Source organism: Populus alba, chromosome 7 (genome assembly GCF_005239225.2).
Source record: "Populus alba chromosome 7, ASM523922v2, whole genome shotgun sequence".
Taxonomy (NCBI): Eukaryota; Viridiplantae; Streptophyta; class Magnoliopsida; order Malpighiales; family Salicaceae; genus Populus; species Populus alba.
The window spans coordinates 3,958,247-3,979,811 of record NC_133290.1 but is presented as its reverse complement, the minus strand read 5'-3'; the positions used below and the strand labels follow the sequence as shown (position 1 = coordinate 3,979,811).

At 34.7% G+C, this 21,565-nt stretch overlaps 3 protein-coding genes and 1 non-coding gene across 4 annotated transcripts; 3 read left to right on the top strand and 1 right to left on the bottom strand.

The window, feature by feature from the left end:
• Nucleotides 1–6,149: 6,149 nt before the first annotated feature.
• Nucleotides 6,150–6,233, bottom strand: TRNAL-CAA (transfer RNA leucine (anticodon CAA)). The gene has a single exon. It is a non-coding gene; the product is annotated as a tRNA-Leu (tRNA).
• A 248-nt stretch (nt 6,234–6,481) lies between these two features.
• On the top strand, nt 6,482–9,000 carry LOC118063343 (pentatricopeptide repeat-containing protein At5g66500, mitochondrial). Its single transcript, XM_035077365.2, has one exon. The coding sequence runs from the start codon at nt 6,764–6,766 to the stop codon at nt 8,369–8,371; it is 1,608 nt and encodes a 535-aa protein (XP_034933256.1). The 5' UTR covers nt 6,482–6,763; the 3' UTR covers nt 8,372–9,000.
• A 1,925-nt stretch (nt 9,001–10,925) lies between these two features.
• Nucleotides 10,926–11,591, top strand: LOC118063344 (uncharacterized). The gene has a single exon (XM_035077367.2). It carries the CDS (start codon nt 11,028–11,030, stop codon nt 11,349–11,351), a length of 324 nt encoding a protein of 107 aa, XP_034933258.1. The 5' UTR covers nt 10,926–11,027; the 3' UTR covers nt 11,352–11,591.
• A 7,213-nt stretch (nt 11,592–18,804) lies between these two features.
• Nucleotides 18,805–19,203, top strand: LOC118063353 (uncharacterized). Its single transcript, XM_035077375.1, has one exon. It carries the CDS (start codon nt 18,805–18,807, stop codon nt 19,201–19,203), a length of 399 nt encoding a protein of 132 aa, XP_034933266.1.
• The last annotated feature ends 2,362 nt before the right edge of the window (nt 19,204–21,565 follow it).

Here is a 21,565-nt window from a genome sequence, read left to right as displayed (position 1 = left end):
CCTGCAATCCAATCAAGTTTCCATGTAACAAGATTGCATACGAAGGAGACAGCCTGGCCCTATTTAATATTAACATGTCCAGTCACAGAGGTTAACAAATTAGCAGAGGGAGAGGTTTATCGTTGTTGTTTTCTGGCCAGACCAGGTAGTTGGTCGGAACCTAGTTACAATCTCTTGTAATCTTGTCTGATTAAAATGTTTACGGAAAAAGGCTTCAAGATGTTCATCTCGATCACTGTCATGGGACTGTTAGGACGTGGCCTTCGGTTACACAGTCATTATTTAACTTTGATGAAGGAGGATGACCTGATCGTGGGTCTTGGGGAAAAAGAACTGTTATGAAGTAATTAATTGGGAGTTACGTCCGTTATAGAATAATATTAATTATGGGTTGTTAATCGTCATTTAATTTCAGTAATTGTTTTACTATTTAAGCTATGAGAATTAATAAGAAGGCAAGCATACTTTCAGCAAAAACAGAGTATCAGGAGGATTTAGCTCCTTCGAAGTAGCTATTCAATTATTGTTACTGAGTGATATCTTACAAGTGGTATCAGAGCCGTTCAATCCATGGCTGATGGGCATAATACATGTTATTCACAACTTGTAGAATCCTTGGCTTCAGTTAAGCAAACTCAAGAAATTCAGCACCAAAATCAAGAAGCCTTGCAACAGGCAATTGAAGGCTTGTCGAATTACAATTGGTGGTTGCTAATGTGGACACCTTGGTCCATACCCATCGGAAGCAGATAGAGGATACTCCATCTGGGTCAAGGTCCCACGGGAAGCAGATAGAGGATACTTCACCTGGGGCAAGGTCCCACATGCGAAATCCTTTGTTTGAAGAACAGGGTGGCATTCAAACACGGGCTATTCGTCTTGACTTTCCTAAGTTTAATGGTGAAGAACCCAATGGTTGGATTTATCGTGCTAATCAATTTTTTACGTATCATCAAACCAACCCTCATCATCGAGTCCTCTTGGCTTCTTTTCACATGGAGGGTAAAGCTCTCACTTGGTTTCAGGACTTAGAGTCCTCGGGTAGCATCACTAGTTGGGATGGCTTCACACAATCTTTACTTACCAGGTTTAGCCCTTCCATTTTGGATGATCCAATGGAGACTCTTACAAGGCTACGACAAACGACAACTGTGGAGGCTTACAAGTCCCAATTTGAGATCTTATCTAATCAACTTAAAGGGTTGGTAGAACCATACAAGCTCAGTTGTTTTTTAAGTGGCTTACGAGAGGATATTCGTTTCATGGTTCGTATGTTAAATCCCTCTAGCCTCACAATGGCTTTTGGTATGGCAAAAATGCAGGAGGAAAATGTGGCTGCTCTCAGGCGGAGTTCACGGTTGGGATCTACGTCCCCACGTCCACTTCCTAACTCACCAACATCAGATATGAAGGCACTTGTTCCAATCCAACGCTTGTCCCCAGTACAAATGAAAGAGAGGAGAGCAAGGGGATTATGTTACAACTGTGATGAAAAGTGGGGTCCGGGCCACAAATGCAAATCAGCTCGTTTATTTATAATGGAATGTGAGGATTCAGAAGGGGAAGAGCTGCAACTCATTCAGCAGCCTCGACTTTTAGAAGAAACTGTTAGTCTTTCAGGAGGAAGTGAGGGAAATTCAGAATCAGCACCTGAGATTTCCATTCATGCGTTGGCAGGTTCTCCGAGCCCCAAAACCATGCGCATTCTGGGATATGTTAATGGTTGTGCTGTGGTGATCCTCATCGATACCGGGAGCACCCATAATTTCATGGACCCCTCAATTCCACAACGAGCGCATCTTCACTTACAAGCAACAACAGGACTCTTGGTGAAAGTAGCCAATGGGGACAACTTGTGCAGTACAGGGAAATGTGTGGATATTCCGTTCCACATGCAGGGTAACACTTATCACACAGATTTTTATGTTTTGACTTTGGGTGGTTGTGATATTGTGTTAGGAGTTCAATGGCTCAGTATCTTAGGGCCTATTTTATGGGATTTTGTTAAATTACGCATGGAATTTAATCTCTTGGATTCTAGGCATGTTTTACAGGGCATTACACCCACAGAAGTTTCCTTGATGAATGGGGAGCAGTTTGGAAAGGCTATGAATCAAGACAAACGGGGTTTGGTATTACAGCTACTTTCACCTGATGCACTTTGCATTTCTACTCTTGAAACTGAACCCTTCTTTGTTGAATTACTTGACCAATTTCAGGAAGTTTTTTGTGAACCCGCTGGTCTGCCACCAAATCGTGACCATAACCACAATATTGTTCTTCAACCAGGGGCTAAACCAGTATGTGTTGGACCATATCGCTACCCTTATTTTCAAAAAACTGAAATTGAAAAGATTGTTAATGACATGCTTAGTTCGGGTATCATTCGTCCTAGTCAGAGTCCATTTTCTTCTCCAGTTCTTTTAGTTCGTAAACAGGATGGTAGCTGGCGTCTTTGTGTTGATTATAGAGCTTTGAACAAAGACACCATTAAGGCCAAATTTCCTATTCCTATTGTGGATGAACTTCTAGATGAGTTGCATGGGGCAACTATCTTCAGTAAATTAGACTTACGTTCCGGGTATCATCAAATTCGAGTTAACCCCAAGGATATCCCAAAAACTGCTTTCCGCACTCATGAAGGCCATTACGAATTTCTCGTAATGCCCTTCGGCCTTACAAATGCTCTAGCCACTTTTCAATCTCTCATGAATCATATTTTTAAGCCCTTCTTGCGAAAATTCGTGTTAGTTTTTTTTTATGACATTCTTGTTTATAGCACAACTTTGGAAGAGCATCAACACCATTTAACAGTGGTATTGAATATTTTAAAAAATCATCAGCTTTTTGCAAAAAAATCTAAGTGTTCCTTTGGGTGTCAGGAGATTGAATATCTTGGTCATTTAATCTCTAAAAATGGAGTCCGGGCTGATCCTAAAAAAATTGAATCTATGTTAAATTGGCCTTTTCCTTCCACCCTTAAATCTTTAAGGGGATTTCTTGGTCTAACGGGGTATTATCGCAAATTCATTAAAGGTTATGGTTCTATTGCTGCTCCTTTAACTTCTTTACTCCGAAAAAATTCCTTTGAGTGGACCCCTACAGCCAAAGAAGCTTTCACTGCCCTTAAGAATGCTGTAACCAACCCCCCTGTCTTAATTCTTCCTGACTTTACTAAACCCTTTATTATTCAATGTGATGCTTCTGGTTGTGGTGTAGGTGCTGTTTTGATGCAACAAGAAAGACCCATTGCTTTTATGAGTCAGGTTATTCATGGGAAGGCCTTGCATCTATCTACATATGAAAAGGAGCTCATGGCCTTGGTTTTGGCAGTCAAGAAGTGGCGTTCTTATGTTTTGGGGCAAACTTTTCGAGTGCAGACGGACCATCAAAGTCTTAAGTACCTACTTGAGCAGAAAATAGGGACACCCATGCAGCAAAAATGGCTAACTAAATTGTTAGGCTTTGATTTTTTGGTGGAATACAAGAAAGGCAAAGAAAATCTGGTCGCTGATGCCTTGTCCAGGAAATTTGACAATGTTCTAGCAATGCTGACTGCCTTGTCATTCCCTGCTGATAACTGGATTTCAACATTACGGGACTCCTATTCAGAGGATCCCAAATTAAAAAAACTGATTTCTGATTTTGCAGGGCACAATTTGGATGAGACCAAATATGACATGAAAGATGGGTTGTTATTTTACAAGGGCAGGCTGTATATTAGTGATTCTAGTGTTCTCAAGAATCAGTTGCTCCACTTATCTCACGGAAGCCCTCAGGCAGGCCACTCAGGATTCCATAAAACTCTATCTCGGGCTAGAGCTAATTTTTATTGGATGGGCATGAAGGCTGACATTAAAAAAGTTCATTAAAGAGTGTGATATTTGCCAACGCAACAAAAAATGAGACCAGCCATCCTGCAGGTCTTCTCCAACCTTTTCCTATTCCTACAAAGGTTTGGGCAGATATCTCCTTAGACTTTATTGAGGGGTTGCCTCTTTCTAATGGGTTTCAGTGTGATTTTGGTGGTGGTTGATAGATTGAGTAAGTATGCGCATTTTATCTCAGTTGCGCACCCTTATACAGCTACTAAAATTGCACAGATTTTTATTGCCAATATTTTTTAAACTACATGGAATGCCTACATCTATTGTCAGTGATAGAGACCCTGTGTTCACTAGCCTATTTTGGAAGGAGTTGTTCAAAATTGCATGGGACTGAGCTCAAATTTTCATCGGCTTATCATCCCCCAAACGGATGGTCAAACAGAGATTGTGAATAAATGTGTGGAGCAGTATTTACGGTGTTTTTCTGGGGATAAGCCTAAGGAATGGTCACGCTGGTTGCCTCTTGCAGAATGGTGGTATAATACCAACATTCATGCTTCTACTAAACTCTCACCATTTGAGGTAGTTTACGGATACCCACCCCCACCTTTGTTGGCTCATTCGCCAGGGACAGCTGCAGTTCAGTCTGTGGAAGACACTCTGAAGAGCCGTGATCAGATCTTGCGCCTATTACGTGGGAACCTACAGGTGGCTCAAGAGAGGATGAAGCATTTTGCAGATTTAAAACGTACTGAACGACATTTTGAAGTAGGAGACTGGGTCTTCCTTCGTCTACAACCATATAAACAGCATTCAGTTGTGCAGCGCAAAAATCTCAAGCTTTCTCCCAGATTTTATGGACCTTATCAGATAATAGAACGGATTGGTGGTGTTGCTTATCGTTTGAACCTTCCCTCCACCTCCCTCCTTCACCCCGTGTTTCATGTTTCAGTTTTGAAGAAAAAGCTTGGTGCTCGAAATATGCTGGCGACTACTATTCCTCCATTAACTGTTGGGGGTGGTCCACAAGCGGAGCCTGAAGAAATTTTGCAGCGACGCCTCAAAAAGAAGAATGGGCGGGCTGTCAGCGAGCTGTTGGTTAAATGGAAAGGGCTGGAAGTCAATGACGCCTCCTGGGTTGAATTTCATAAGCTGCAAAGAGACTTCCCTGACCTTGAGGGCAAGGTCTTCTGATGGAGGAGGGATTGTCATGGGACTGTTAGGACGTGGCCTTCGGTTACACAGTCATTATTTAACTTTGATGAAGGAGGATGACCTGATCGGGGTCTTGGGAAAAAGAACTGTTATGAAGTAATTAATTGGGAGTTACGTCTGTTATAGAATAGTATTAATTATGGGTTGTTAATCGTCATTTAATTTCAGTAATTGTTTTACTATTTAAGCTATGAGAATTAATAAGAAGGCAAGCATAATTTCAGCAAAAACAGAGTATCAGGAGGATTTAGCTCCTTCGAAGTAGCTATTCAATTATTGTTACTGAGTGGTATCTTACAATCACTCTAAATGAATTTCATTTCCTGCAACCACCTTAATAATTGGATAAAAGTTGAGAAAAGGAACATAAGATCAAGCGTCGATGACTAAAAAGAGAGTAAGCATGTTATGTTTGATGGAAAACATGATGATGGTGGCATGCATGGCAACTGAGGATCTTGAGGAGGAACACCATTTCAGTGATCAGCAAAGGTGTAGTAGTGATCGAGGTTGCTTCCAAGTTCCATGTAATTATTAATGAATCGGGCCTTTAACAAGAGTTGGTAAAATCGCATCATAACACTAGCTGCATTTCTGCTTTTTCGGCTGTGTTAGGCTTTGAGTTAGAGATAATGTTTTAAAAACCCCACATAAAAAAAAAATATATATATTATATTTTTTATTTTGTAAGTCGTGATTTGTGCTTTATCTTTGAAAAAAAACTAATCACACCTCCAAGTTAAATACACACTAATATGATGGTGAAGAAGTTAGTGACGCTTTTTTTAAGTATAGATCAAACCTCATCACCCATATTATAAAAAAACAAATAAATCAAATAGATTAACTTGGATTAATTTATAATATTTTAAGTTTTTTTTTAAAAAAAATTAAAATTATGCTTTTTTTCTTGTAAAAAAACAAGTCTTAGTTAGTTTTTACCGAGTATTTGATCAATTTTTAGGCAGTTGAAATAAAACTCAGCACAGGATAAATCCTAGATCGATGAGTTATGTTGACAAGGTTTAAAAACACTATTTTTCCACGGAAGTGATCACAGAGCTCAAACAATTTCTCACTACTGATAATAATATGAAAGTGGAAAAATGTCAGAAGTGGGATTTGAACCCACGCCCTCTCTCGAAGACCAGAACTTGAGTCTGGCGCCTTAGACCACTCGGCCATCCTGACGTGATGCTTCTCTGTCCTTCTATTTAGTTATTGTATTAATTACACTCTTTTTTCATCATGCATATCCCGCGTTAAGAACCTGCGAGTGAAGTTGTCAAAACGCAGAAAATTACTTTTTTTATTTATTAGTTTTCAGTTATCTGCATAGATATTTATTCTATAACTATTATTTATTATTTAACAAAACAATAAAAAAAAATAATATATATGTATGTGTGTTATGTTAACGTTGATGTATGCATATATTATATTAGATAAAAAAATTTATAAATGCTCTACATGTATACCTGTATAATACGATGATTATAATTATTAAATTTAGCTTGAACTAGTGTGAAATTTATCGAATTTTACCCGATTAACCCCCCTTTTTTTTCCCTTTTCTTTTCAAAACAATTTTGATTTAATTAACTCAACCAAAAAACAGAAAGCTAAAACCAAAATAAATACATGAGGCGCCGTCCACTTTCACAAGCCATTTCTTCCCCGCATTTGTTAATAAAGAAATAATCACTCCCTCTTCATATTTGATGCCTCCTAAACCCCAGTCGCTGTCCATTTGTTACCGTTTCTTTTGTTACCCTAACTTCTCCGCCAGAACACCCATTAACGGTTATTCGAAAGCAACCGCGACAACCTACTTTCATACCGTCAACCTGTTCGATGAATTGCCTCACAGAGACCTCTACTCCCTCAACTCTCAACTCGCCTCCTATTCTCGCGATGGAAACTTTCTTGCCACATGGGATCTCTTCTCTCGCATTCATTCTGCATTTCTTGACCTTGATGCTTACACCTTTACGCCGGTTCTCCGTGCATGCTCGGGTTTGCCTGACACGAAGTGTGGCAGACTAGTCCATGCTTTAATGATTAAGACAGGCACGGATTTGGGAACTATAACAAAAACTGCAGTAATGGATATGTATTCAAAATATGGGTGCTTGGGTGAGTCAGTTAAGGTCTTTGAAGAAATGGAATTCCGGGACGTTGTGACTTGGAATGCTTTGGTTTCGAGTTTTTTAAGGCATGGTCTTGCTAAGGAAGCGCTTGGTGTTTTTAGAGCAATGAGGAGGGAGAGTGTGGAGATAACTGAATTTACACTGTGTTCTGTGCTTAAGGCTTGTGCCTTTATTAAGGCTTTTCGACAAGGTAAGCAAGTTCATGGCTTGGTCATTGTGATGGGTCGAGATTTGGTGGTTTTAGGCACTGCTCTTATTGATTTTTACTCTAATGTGGGGTATATTAGCGAAGCTATGAAAGTTTTTTCTTGTTTGAGTTGCAGGAAAGATGAGGTTTTGCGCAATTCTTTGATTGCTGGGTGTGTCAAGCATAGGAGATACGAGGAGGCGTTTTTAGTGATGAGTACTATGAGGCCAAATGCGGTTGCACTTACTACTGCTCTTTCTGCTTGCTCTGATAATTCAGATTTGTGGATTGGGATGCAGATTCATTGCGTGGCACTGCGATTTGGATTTACTGAAAATACTCAAGTGTGCAATGTGTTATTAGATATGTATGCAAAATGTGGGAGAATTTTGAAATCCAGATCATTATTTGACGGGATCTGTCATAAAACTGTTGTTTCTTGGACTAGCATGATAGATGCATATGGAAGGCATGGTCATGGGGATGAAGCACTCAAGCTGTTTAAAGAGATGGGGCAAGAAGGAAGTAGAGTCTTGCCAAATTCTTTGACACTTCTTGCTGTTCTATCAGCATGTGGGCATTCAGGACTAGTCAAAGAAGGCCAAGAACTTTTTAATTCTGCAAGGGAGAAATATGGTCTGGATCCAAGCCAGGAGCATTATTCCTGCGTCATAGATATCTTAGGTCGTGCTGGCCAAATAGAAGATGCATGGTGCCTTTTTCATGATATGGTTAAAAAGGGTATAGGGCCTACAGCTGCAGTGTGGGCAGCACTAGTGAATGCTTGTTGTCTTAACCTGGATGTATCTAGGGGTGAGTTTGCTGCAAAGCATCTCTTGGAATTAGAACCAAATAATGATGGCATTCATGTGCTGGTTTCAAAGTTCTATGCATCCATTGAAAGGTGGGATGTTGTGGAGAGCTTGAGAAACAATATGAGGAAGAAAGGACTGACTAAAGTATTAGGTAGTAGCTGGTTAGATGTTGCATGAAATTGCCACTTAACTACAAATTAGAGCAGAAAAGGGATGGTTTGAACTTCTTGATTTTGATCAAAGAGCAGACTGTTATCATCAAGAAGACTCAGAAAGTGCACCACTCTCAGGTCTGGCTTTTCCATTATTCTATTTCTACGTGGAAGATTTCCATTAAAGCAATTCATAGAAGTGATCAGATGCATCTGGTTAATTACTTGACTGGTCTCGTTTTTGGAGTTTTGAGATAACAGTGCAGGTTCGGAAAATTAGTTTCTCATTTCCAAAACAGTATTTTTGAAACAAGTAGCCTCCAGACTTGTTGAGCACCTGGCTAACTAGAATACACAAAGTAGAGCCGAATTCCTCTCAGGGCTAATTACAGTTTATTGGGGCCTATCAAATACTTACTTCTTGTGAACCATTCTGAAGGCAAATATATGACAGATCTCATTCGTCATCCATTTTCCATAAACAGAGATTCCTGGCAACGAGGTTGGTTGTTTTTGCTCTTACTGATACTGTTCTAATTTGACTATATGAAAGGAGAGGGTGTCAACTACTTTTAACGAGACTGGGTACCAAGTTTGTTAATAAGTGGTAGGCAAAATGATAAAAAATTGGCCTTGAGAGGAAATACTTGACTTTTCCGTCAAATATTTCAAAATCCGACTTGTCTTGGTGTCTGGTTCGAAATGATGTAAGAAATAATTATAATTTGAATATGAAATAAGGAGAATAATGCAACCAAGTTAAGATGGGCAGGGTGTTTAGTACTTCTTGTATGATATGAAATCTAAAATGAGGTCAGAGGTGATCTATTCTTTACATGTTCTGCAATAAAGCTGCGTGGCATTAACAAGCAAGTTGGTAGCTAAGGTGATAAGTTCTATTGGTTTAAGAGTTTCTGCTTGGAAAAAAAAATTCAGGGTTATGTGTATTGCTTGGTACTCATTTGTGTACTTAGTTCAAAAAGCCGTGAATGACAGGATTAATGGGTGTGTTCAGTAATGGAGTAATACTCCATATTTTCAAGAAAAATATAAAACGAAATATGGAAAAAGAAATTTGTGTTCAAATGATTTATTTTTACAAATTAGAAAAAAGAAAAAAGAAAAAAAAAAAAAACATTTCGGTTTTTCCGTCATTGTGCCTCAAGTTGGAAAACATCTGATGTTTTCTTAAATTCACTGCGTTTTAAAAATGTGCTTGACTTGGAAAAAAATTAAAATCGATTTTTTAGTATTTTTTTAAATAATTTTAATACATTAATATTAAAAATAAAAAAAATAAAAAAACTCATTTATTATGTTTATCTTGTATCTCTTCTCTAAAAATAATTATAAAAAAATATCTATACATGTCAAAATGTAAAGAATATCATAGAGAAATGTTTAATTTAAACATGATTTCTATTTTGCCTATTTTCTCCAAAATGGAAAACAATATAACATGAATATTATGTTAGAAAGATTTTCTGAAATTTCAAGAAATGAACATGTTTTCTAATTTTCTATTGGAGAAGAAAACCAGAAAAAGAAAAGAAACTAACAAGAAAAAAGGAAAATTGTTTTGTGCCACTGAACAACGCCTGTAACTCCGCAGGAGGAGAAATGGATTCCCTTTTTGAAGAAACGTCATTCAAAGATGCTTCAGAAGATTTTTGATTACATTACATGTGTTTTTTGTATTTTAAATTAATATATTTTTTTTAATTTTAATAAAAAATACTTTAAAAAATAATTAAAATCACAATCACAAACAATTTATACTGTTTTGTCAGTTTTGGGATCTGTTTAATTAGTTTAGTTCATCATTTCTGTCTTTTGTTTCCAGTTTCCGCAGCTTGCCGCCGTCCTTTAAACTCAGCATTAATTGTCCCTGTCTGGGTTGCTTTGTTGATCAGTCATCGTTTAACGAGGAAGAAGACTTCCATCCGCCACCCACTCAGCATTAATTGCCACGTTCTTTTACAAAGGTTTTTCTTGCAATTGGCCTCGACGCCTCCTTATTAGAGAGCTTTCTATGAACCTTCCTTGTTCTTACATGCATGTTGGAGCTAAAAACACCAATATCACTGACAACGTTTCCAAATCCGCCACCGACATAATCTATTGCTCAAAAAGAAGAGTTGAGTTTTTTGACGCACGAGGTCACTATCTCGCCTGTGAGCTTTGGAATTTTCTTCTTGCTTGTGGTTGGAATGGAGACACTTGCACTTGAAAAAGTCTTAGACAGACAGAGCCAAGCAGCCGTTTCTTGACAAAAGTCAGAGCTGCGATAACCTTTCACACACTAAAAACATAAAAAAAGAACAAAGAGCTCACCAAACAAAGACCAACTGGTTTACAAAAATGCTATGCACAGTCGCTCATGCATGCATCAGCAAATCCTGTCTATTCATTTCGTGTAAACCTCACCATATGGACGGACAGGATCCACCCACATCAACTTTATCAGCGACTGTTCATAGCATTTCTCACTAATCAAGCAACAAACACGTGGCCAAACATCTTAAATTAGTAGGTCATTGCTTTTGACTTGTTCATTTTCGTCCACAAAGTAGTGCTCACCAAGACACCAACCACACCGATTCTTCCATATATACACACACAGTCCAGGTTCATGTTATCTCCCAGACCATTGAGCATATTACTTGTATTAGCATCAAGCCATGTTGAGAGCATTGAGCACATGCAGGAACCATGGAGGTTATGAAAGGTTAGTCGAGGAGCCTGTTAACATAAGTCTATTGGATGGGAAGTTGAAGAGGGCTAAAAGCGTACCAGCTAGTGTTTTTGGCTCATCAAAGTCACGACAGTTGGGACCAGAACTGGCCCTTCAAAATATTTCTCCGGCGAAGCCTAGTAGCAGAAAGGTTAGCAAGAGTCATCCACTGTTTAGTCTCTTCAATAATCGTAGAAAGAAGAAGCCTACGGCTAGGCCGGAATTTGCTAGGTACTTGCAGTATGTGAAGGAAGGAGGGATATGGCTCTGATCTCTCAAATATATATATGCATGGCCATAGATTCATCAACATTGAAGCAAGAAAAGGCAGTGCTGTTCGATCAGCTTTCTTTTATTTAGCTCAAAGAAGTGTATTATTCTAAGCAAACAATGCTTTTAACAATCTGAAATTTGGCAATGCCAAATATGACAAATCTTTTCACTTTTTGTACGATCCATTTGATTTCACAGAATTAGAATTGAATTATTGAAAGTTCTTGCTTTGTGTTCATTGAATCTACTATATTGTTTTAGCTGTCCAATCGTTCTCGTCTCTGGCAAGCGAGTTGAGAATCAATTGCGAGTATAGCTTCAAACTATCGACTACAACCTGCCATATGAATTATGTTATTGTGCTAGGGCCTTGTATTTCTGTTCTTCTTATCCCTTCACGATAAACAGTACATCTAGACTAACAAACTTCAAATCAAAGAAGAATCTATGGAGCTAGGATTTCAATGGAAGGAGGATTTGATGCTCAATTGTCTTATCCGTTAATCTGGAGATATCAAAGAAGAATTGATAGTTCTGAACAATCAGTTGTGAATCCGCCACCGGCAGATCATGTAGAAAAGTCAATTGTAGATTTCTCACTAAAGATCATGCAAAAAGCTTGATAGACTCGTTTATAGAATGATGGGACAGAGTTCGACTCAAAAGAAAGCATGCTCTTTTTTTCTTTTCTTTTTATTTGGATATCCCTTACACTCTTTCAAAAAATAATATTAGTTTTATTCGGGGTTCGTAGCTACCCTTCTCAATAAATATGTTTTCTAAAAATCAAATTTGTGTTTTTATTTTTATATGAATATAACAATATCTTAACTGTTAAACTAATATTTTATTAGTAAAAAAAAAACATGCTCTAACCAGATAAATAACATGACAGGAAAAACCCACATAATTTTAGATTTGAATATTAAATTAAACTTAATTTTGCTAGATGATTTTATAGATATAATTTTTTATAAAAGAATCCATTAATTATAATCAATCGAGATCTGAAAGATTCTTAAATTAGGTTTGAAAAATATTGTCTGGTTTAATTTCATTAGTGTTATTTTTCTACCTCTAAAAATTGATTTTTAACTTGAAGAGTTATAAACTTCTTGAAAAAAAAGAGAGATAAGATTAGAGAAACATATTAAAAAATAAAATACGAATTAGAGGTAATAACCCTTTTAGGCAACATTTTGTCTTTCTTGAAATTCTTCTTGTGTTTCGTTTTCCATTTGCAATAAGGCTTTTTGCATCCTCTAAAAGAAGTTGAGAGAAAAGGAAGATGCTGCAGCCTCAAGGCGGAATAATTCCATCACAACCAGAAGAAAAAAATGGACAAATCAGCCTTGTACGGTGATTAGAGCTGGGTTTTTCTGATGGTCAATTCCTTTCAGCCGGCAAACCACTAAATTTCTTTTCTGCAGCTCCATGGGCTCGAATCCATCACACCAAGCAAAACAGCTCGAGGGTTTGGCAAATCAATTTGAAATTAAAAAAAAATGAAATATATTTTCAACTTATAATCGAGGAATTGGGATCGCCTGAAAGAAAAAATCAACCGATTGTGCCCAAGAAACAGTCACGAAAGTCTTTCTGCTGAACTTCTTGGCAGGTGAAGCTTGTTTTTCAAATAGGTTAAATTAAACCTGAGGGCGGTGTAGTTTTATAATGTAATCTCCTGCCGATAAAAACTTGACTAGTTCCTCCATCTGAATTGCAAAAACGATGAAGCTCAGAAGATTCAGAATAACATAATCAATTCAAGATTAATAAGAATCAAATTCTTAATATTTTATTGAATTTGCAGAATCAATAAATCTAACAAGATACAAAGAACAAAGAATGATTAATCAATTTCATATTTACCATAAATGGTAAATATAATATATAAATACGATGTTAAAATCTTCTTTTTCAACAATTCTCCTGAAATTGACTGACTAGCATATAAAGACCCAAGAGAAAATGAATTTGATTATCATCATATGATAAGCAGCTTTTGACTTTTAACTTTTTCTAGAAAGATCACTCATATGAACCCCTGTGTAGGCTTTCTATGCCTAAGACTCTTACTCCTCGTTAGGTTAGAATTACTCTGCTTCACTCACCCCCATCTGTTGAGGCTGCTTTCAACGCTCACTAAATGGTCATCAGTGTTCTGTAGCCTGTAGTGCTTAAAAACCTGTCGATAGCTCTTTTCACGAGTCAAAGATACAGCATGCATTCCATTCAAACCATAGTTTTGTTCTGCCATCAGGTTGAGGCAGCTAGGTCTTTGACCATGGAGATTCTTGCTAATATCTGTATTCTTATCATTTTATTGCTGGTTTATTTTCAGGAGGCTTGGAGCAAGTTCCAACTCAGACGAGCGGTAGCCTGAGCTTATCATATCTGTGCCATTACTTATTCACAGTTGATGTAACAAGATTGCATACGAGGGAGACAGCCTTGAAGGCTTGGCCCCATTTAATAGTAACATGTCCACAGTCACGGAGGTGAACAAATTAGCAGAGGGAGAGGTTGATCGTTGTTGTTTTCAGGCAAGACCAGGTAGCTGTTCGGAACCTAATTACAATCTCTTAAAATCTTCGCTGATTAAAATTAAATGTTTAGGAAAAAAGGCTTCAAGATGTTCATCTCAATCACTCTCAGTGAGTTTAATTTCCTGCAACCACCTTAATTATTGGATAAAAGTTGAGAAAGGAACAGAAGAGCATGTAAAAAGGCTTCAAGAGTGTGCATGTCAAGTTTGATGGGAAACATAATGATAGCAGGGGCAAGCATGGCAAAAGAGGATCTCGAGGAAAACTATTTCAGTGATCAGCAAGGGTGTAGTAGTGATGAAGGTTTGCTTCCATGTAATGATTGATGAATTGGTAAAAAGTATCATAACGCTAACATCACTTCTGCTTTCTCCCACCATCGCGTGTCATGGCAAAGAACATGAGATCTGCATAATAGGTTTTAAATTCAAGTTAGAGTATATATTTTTTGTAAAATTCTGAAACAGCTAGAATTTTAATTACTTATCTAAACTTATAAAATATATTTTTAGGGTAGGGCTTCCTCCAAACCAAAAAAAAATTGTTGCATCTTTGATGACCAGAAGCTAGTAAGCAGAGCTTTTAGAGGGAACTGCTCACCATGGGCAACAAAAAATGGGGTCAGATAAGCAGCTTGTGCGTGAATGTGGGTGCATTGGGCTTTATAATCATCCGAGCTCATACGATTTCTCACCACTGAAAAGCTGCTTTTAGTCATGTGAATAATAGAAAAATGTCAGAATGGGGTTTAAATCCACGCCCTCTCTCGAAGACCAGAACTCGAGCCTGGCGCCTCAGACCACTCGCCCATCCGGACTTGTTGCTTATCCGTCCTTTTACTCGAGTAATTAGAATATATTTGTTTTTATATTTTAAAAATGTTTATTTATTAAAAAAAATTAAATTGTTTTTATTTTTTTAGTATTTTTACATTATTTTAATTTTCTGATAAAAAAAATAATTTTAAAAAAATAAAAAAATATTATTTTAATATATTTTTAAAACAAAAATATACTTTGAAAAGCAACCATTAACATGCTTATAGACACCCTTTTCTATTTTTTTATACCATACTTTTGAAAAAAACTTTTAGTTTTAAATTAATTTTTTGTGTTTTTTAATTATTTTAATATGTTAATATTAAATAAAAAAATTATTATTTTAATATATTTTCATATAAAAATTATTTTGGAAACAACATCTACAACAATCTTAAAAATATTATTAATTATTGTATCAATGTTTGACCCAGTGGATCAGTTTAGAATCCGGTAAAAATTCAACTTGAAATTGATATATATAATTTAATAAAGTTAATCAGTTTGATTAAATCTCTATAAATTTTTTTTTTTTTAAAAAAACTTCATTTTAAATCTAAAAAATTAAAACAATATCATTAACAAAACTTCCTTCTCAACCTGTACCACCTCTCTAAAATTTTCGCTAGTTATTTTGGGAAAACAAAATTTCCAAAACCTCCAACCACACAAGCCTTTGCTTATAAAGAACAATTGATTATTTTGTATGCACAGGTCACCATCTCACCTATGAACTTTGAAGAAGTTTTCTTCATGGTGGTGGTTAGAGAGAAGACGACTTGCACTTAAAAAATTCTGGAAAGACAGAGAGCCGTTTCTTCACAAGCCAGATCTGCAATAACCTTTCATACACGAAACGTACAAAAGGTAGCTGATTGCTTCTGACTGGTTCTTTTTCATCCTTCTTCCATATGTACACTCGAAGTTCATGATGTTATCTTTATGGGCTTTGAGCATTTTACTTCTATCAGTTCCCAGGGTGCCTAGCGTAATGGTAAAAAATTTGAAATCTGCTCGAGTTCGAGTCAGGACATGCATCTCTTGTAAGAGTTTGGGACAATCAGAAAATACGCTTTCTAGAGGGTAGGGTTTTCTTGAATCCAAAAAAAAAAAAAAAAATTACTTCTATCAGCATCAAGCCATGCTGGGAGCATTGAGCAGATGCAGAAACCATGGCGATTATGGAAGGTTAGTTGATGAGCCTGTTAACATAAGTCTGTGTATTGGATGGGAGGTTGAAGAGGGCTAAAGGCTTGCCAGCTAGTGTTTTTGGTTCATCAAAGCCATGAAAGCTGTGACCAGAATTGGCCCTTCAAAATATTTCTCCTGCGAAGCCTAGCAGCAGCAGAAAGGTTCCAAGAGTCATCCACTGTTTATGTTATAATCATGCAATTAATTAGATCACGGTTTGTTCTCATGACAAAATTAAGCTAAACATATTAAACTTATAGATGATATAAAAATTAAGGTCCGCACATGCATCCTAGTCATATAATATATTTTCTGAATAATTATAAGAATTAAAACATGTGAAACAATAATTCTTTATGATTGATTTTTCACTTATAATTTATTTCAATCATGTTAATATTTTATATTAAAAAGCTTATAGTAAAGATAAAATTTTAACAATGTTTTACCACTAAAAATGAGTGGAGTACTCCACATTTAATTTGACTTTCAATATGCTAATAACTATATTTTAAACACATTTTCCAACGACACTGTCAAGTAAGGCCTGTGAACTAGAGAACCTACTCAAATTCTCTTTTTATGACAACATAACTTAAATCTAAATGGAGAGAGAGCGCTGACTCTCTCTCTCTCTCAACTTCTCAGAATGAAGTCCCTTCCCCTTATTCTTATCCATTTTGAAGTCCCATATAAATAAAAAAAATCTGGAAAAATAAGAAGAAAAAATAGAAAAATATTAATATAAACCTAAATGTAAAAGTTTAAGGGTGTAACACAAAAATTTCTCAAGCTTTGAAATGATAGTATTTTTATGAAAGACAAAACTTTCAAAAAAAAAAAAAACAGAAAGAGAATAGTTATTTTATGTACATTATTTTATCTAAAAGTAGGCCCTTGTTGTCTGTTTAAGGTGTTCTTTAATTTTGTTTTGTTTTATATTTATGTTTACAAGCATAAAAAAAAGGTTTAGAATGCTTAACAAGTGATGTTATATTCATATTTTTGTTGTGTTTTTTATTTATTTATTGAAATTCTTTTGAAGTTTTCTAATGTTTTTTTAATATAATAAAGCTAATGTTTAAGTTGTTATATATATATAGTGTTGTTTTAGTTTTTGTTTAACTTAAGCAATGCATATTAAAGTAAGAATGTTTATTTTGGGTTTGTTAGGTCTGTTTATGACCAAAATGAGTTTGAAAAATCAATTTTGAATCAATATTGTATTAATATGTAACCTGTTTTAAATTGACAGTTTTTGAATTTGATATTTTATGCTTGATTTTGATGTTATTTGTTTGTTTTTGTAATTCAAACATGTTTGTTTATGATAGTGTGACTTATTGGGATAAACAAAACATGTTTTAGAGGTTGAGAATGCCAATTTGGAGGGGGGGTTGACAGTGTTGGGTTTGTTACTGGGTTTCTAGGCATGTTCTTCGTATTCTTGGAAAGAACATTATCTTAGAGCTTTGATTCAAATCTTTTTTGGTCTATTTCTTTGCAAATAACCTTTTTTATGTTTGCTTATAAATAATTTAGAGTTTATTTGTATCAATAACAAGTTTTTGATGGAATTTAATCGGAGGGTTTCGATTTTGAATCGAAATCTATTTTGACAAAATCATGATATTTAAGTGCTAATAAAGTGAATAAATGTTAGATTATTGATTATTTCATGATTTCCAACATATATGTGCCTTTTGTTTGACCATATCTGATCTGATTTGGGTTTCATGTTGATGGGTTAGGTCTGAACATTTTCTTCGTGTTCTTGAAAAGAACACTCTCTTAGGCCTTTGATTCAAACCAATTTTGATCCATTTCTTTATACTTAACCCTTCTTTATGTCTTATTAGTAAATAATTTAGGGCTTCTTTACATCAATAATAATTTTTTTTATGGAATTTAATCATAGGATTTTGGTTTTGAACCAAAACCTATTTTGATAAAATTATAATATTTAAGGGATAATCAAAGTGAATAAATGCTAGATTATTGTTCATTACATAATTTCTAATATGTATATGTTTTTGTTTTAACCATATCTAGACTTGACTTGGGTTTCGCGGGTTGGGTTTCAATGCTCTTTGTGTTCTTTATTTATTTTTTTAATTTAACATTGTTTTATTCATTAATTCAAAACTTGAATAAAATCAAGTTTTATTTTGAATTAGATTTTTTTTTATTAAACTAATATCATATTGATTTTATTAATTAATTAATTTATTTATTTTTAAATCCAGTTTTTGCAAAGTTGCTCATTGACAGGCTCTAACTTTTTCTCATCACATCTCACGTCACCTAGCATCATTAACATCAAAATTACCCATCGAAAGACCCATTCCACTCTCTCCTTTGTTCTAGAGAAACACTATGGAGCCACGCCAACGTATGATTAAGACAATACACTTCCTATATTATTATTACCAAAAATAAGACAAAAAAAAAAAAAAACACTTCCTCTATCCAAAGAGCCAAGCACTTTATATATCCCACTGCTTGGTCAAATGTTGGACCTTGCAATATTTTGAGCATTGTTTCAAGAGTAAGTCTACTTCTCACGTGATATTTTAAATTAAAATCTTATGAAAAGAAGTTTCTTGAAAATATTCCCAAATGAAACCGTTAATTAATGTAGAGAAATCAAAGACTTCATTTTATATCACGAACTAAACCCGATTAAAAAAAGTGCCATGATGGCATATATAAATAAATAACCGATAAAGGAGAGCTTGATTTGTAATTAAGAAATACTTACAAGTAACAACTAATTAAAAAATTAAAACTTGCCGTGTCCACAAAAGAGAGGCGAGAGACGAGGTCTTTGCGATAATAAACAAAGAAAAAATTGAGAAAACCAACAAAATTGGGTACGTAATAACAAGTGGCCATGTTTTCCATATACATCTCCCTGAAACCCTGCAGGTCAGATTACTTCCACCATCATCCTCAAGCCATGCTTAGGGCATTAAATAAACAAAGAAATCCAAACAGGTATGGAAGGCTAGACAAGGAGCCTGATACCACAAGTCTGTTGGCCGGAGAGTTGGAGACATCTGAAAGCTTGCCGGCTCATGAAGTTTCTGGTTCACCGAAGTTAAGCACGCTAGGTCGACCAGAGGTGGCCCCTCAGAATGTTTCTTCGGTGAAGCCCAGCAGAAGAAAGGATAGTAAGAGCCACCCATTGTTCAGTCTCTGTGACGGTGCAGGAAGAAAGAAGAAACCTACGGCGAGGCCGGAATTTGCTAGGTACTTACAGTATGTGAAGGAAGGAGGGGTATGGGTATGAATCATATATCCCTATATATGGTATGTTACAAATTAATGCAAAATAAAAATGTATTATGGAGTATATTTTTCATATTTCAATGGATTTTTTGGATAGGATGCACTTACTTTACTTGCTTGTATAATTGTTAATTGTGTCCCTTTTAGTTTTAAGTGAATTATAAACAAGTCCCTTTAGTTTTTAATAAAGAGATTAATTAGTCCTTTTATTTTAAAACTAATTACTTAATCTTCTTGTTCAGTTTATGTTCATTTCCGGTTCATCCTATTCCATTTTTTTGCTTTTAAAAATATAAAAAGGAAAGAATAAATAGATATTATTGAAAGATTGATGAGAAAAGAAGATATTTTTTAGAATAAAGTAGTATTAAATTAAACGGTAATTAAAATAACTAGTTTTTGAAATAAGGGCGACCGATTAATTCATTTCTCAAAACTAGAGGGATTACTATATAATACACTCTTCAGTTTTCTTACTCTTGTTTTAGGCTTTGGCTCTGTTTGGTACAAAAACAAACCCAGGAAAAATGTCAAACAAGTTTATTACTTGGAATCAGATTTCCAGTTATTCCCTAATTATTTTATAATGTTAAGATTAATTTCTTGAAGATTAAAAGTCTTGATTACCAAATTGACGGTGATGAATTGTCAACAAAGAGCAAGAATTAGCTGATTAATTAATGCTATAGAATAACTCTGAGGTGTAGCTCAACTAGTCAGATTTTAAGTTTGTTTTTTAAAAATCACTAGTTTGAGTTTCATAAATTCTAGAGTCATTAGAAACTTACATGGTCATTAACTTCAGGATCCGTGAGATTAATCAATATATACTGAAACTGATCTGGACATCCAAAGTAAAAAAAAAAAAAAAATTAATGCTATAGAACTTTTAAAGGGTGTGCAAAACATTTGACGAGATATGAGCAGAGCATAACATGGATGCAAAGCAGAATCTTTGTAATGTCGACTTCAATTGAAAAGTATTGGATGCTCGTATGATTATTGATAGGAGCCACCAATATAATTAAAAAAAAAAAAAAACTTGTATGCATGTCAACTTTGTAACCGTTAATTTCTGCTAGATAAATCAATAACATAAATCATATCATATAATATTACTTATAATATGTTATTTAATAATAATTTAAATTTTTAGATTAAATTGATTCGTTAATAATAATCAGCAAGACAATATTTGGACTAAGTAAAAATATTTTTTACTTAAAAATATATTAAAATAATTTATATATATATATATTTATTTTATTTTTAATATCAATATATTAAAATCATTAAAAAAATACATGAAAAAAATATTAAATTTAATATTTTTTCAAGCTAAATATATTTTTAAAATATATTCAAACACGAAAACAGACAAAAAACAAACAATGTTTAAATACATCCAATGTATTGGCTTAAATGAGACAATTAAGTTAACTAGTCTCCATTCAAAGATTTTGGGTGAATAAGTTTTTGACAGCGCTTTCACTTTCATGATACTATAGATGTCTCAAATGGCCAATGAGTTTGGTTTGGGAAATCACTTCCAGAATAAAAACTGAAATCTTTTATAGTCAATAAGACATGTTGTTTGTGTGTTACTGCAGGTCAAACACTTTTTTTTAATGTAAAAGAAGTGATAGGTTAAAGAAAATTCAAGCTTCAAGTTATTAGTTAAATTGATAATTTAAATATTTACAAAAAAAACCGATAATAGTAAATAAATCATAAAAACACAACAAAAAAAAGGAAGAAAAGTCACACCCAAGCTTATTTGAATTATCAAACAAATGCTACCTTAACTAAAGAAAAACTGGAGAAAAAAGAGTCAAACATAAAAAAAAAATATTTAGAGATGAAATTAAAAATTAAATGAAAAAAAAATCAAGTTAAGAGAATTAAGACTAAATTCGACATAAAAAAATAAATAAAATTAAATGTTTAGGGATATAATTGTGAAGAAACAAATCTATTAAGAAAATGATTAAAAATAGCAATTAAAAGAATTGGAATCAGAATTGACATAAAAAATAAATTAAAATAAAGGCTTGGGGGTGGAATTGAAAAAAAAAAACAAATCAATCAAGAAAATGAGGACAAAATTTGAAAACAAATTTAAAAAGATCAAATGACTAAGGATGAAAACAAAAATAAAATTCAACCAGAAACAATCAATGTAAATAAAACAATTACAGATAAGAGAAGGATGAAGTCAAAATAAAAAATAAATTGAAGAGCTGATATGAATTTTCAACATGCAATCTAAGAAAGAAAAGAAAAGAAAAAAGAAAAAAAGTCATTTCAGACCAAACAATGTTAGACTACCATACACGTGCTACATGAAAATGAAGAGGACGTTA

What these genes read in the sequence shown, in the direction of transcription:
- LOC118063343 (XM_035077365.2), top strand. Translation starts at nt 6,764, where the DNA reads ATGCCTCCTAAACCCCAGTCGCTGTCCATTTGTTACCGTTTCTTTTGT.
- LOC118063344 (XM_035077367.2), top strand. Translation starts at nt 11,028, where the DNA reads ATGTTGAGAGCATTGAGCACATGCAGGAACCATGGAGGTTATGAAAGG.
- LOC118063353 (XM_035077375.1), top strand. Translation starts at nt 18,805, where the DNA reads ATGTTTTCCATATACATCTCCCTGAAACCCTGCAGGTCAGATTACTTC.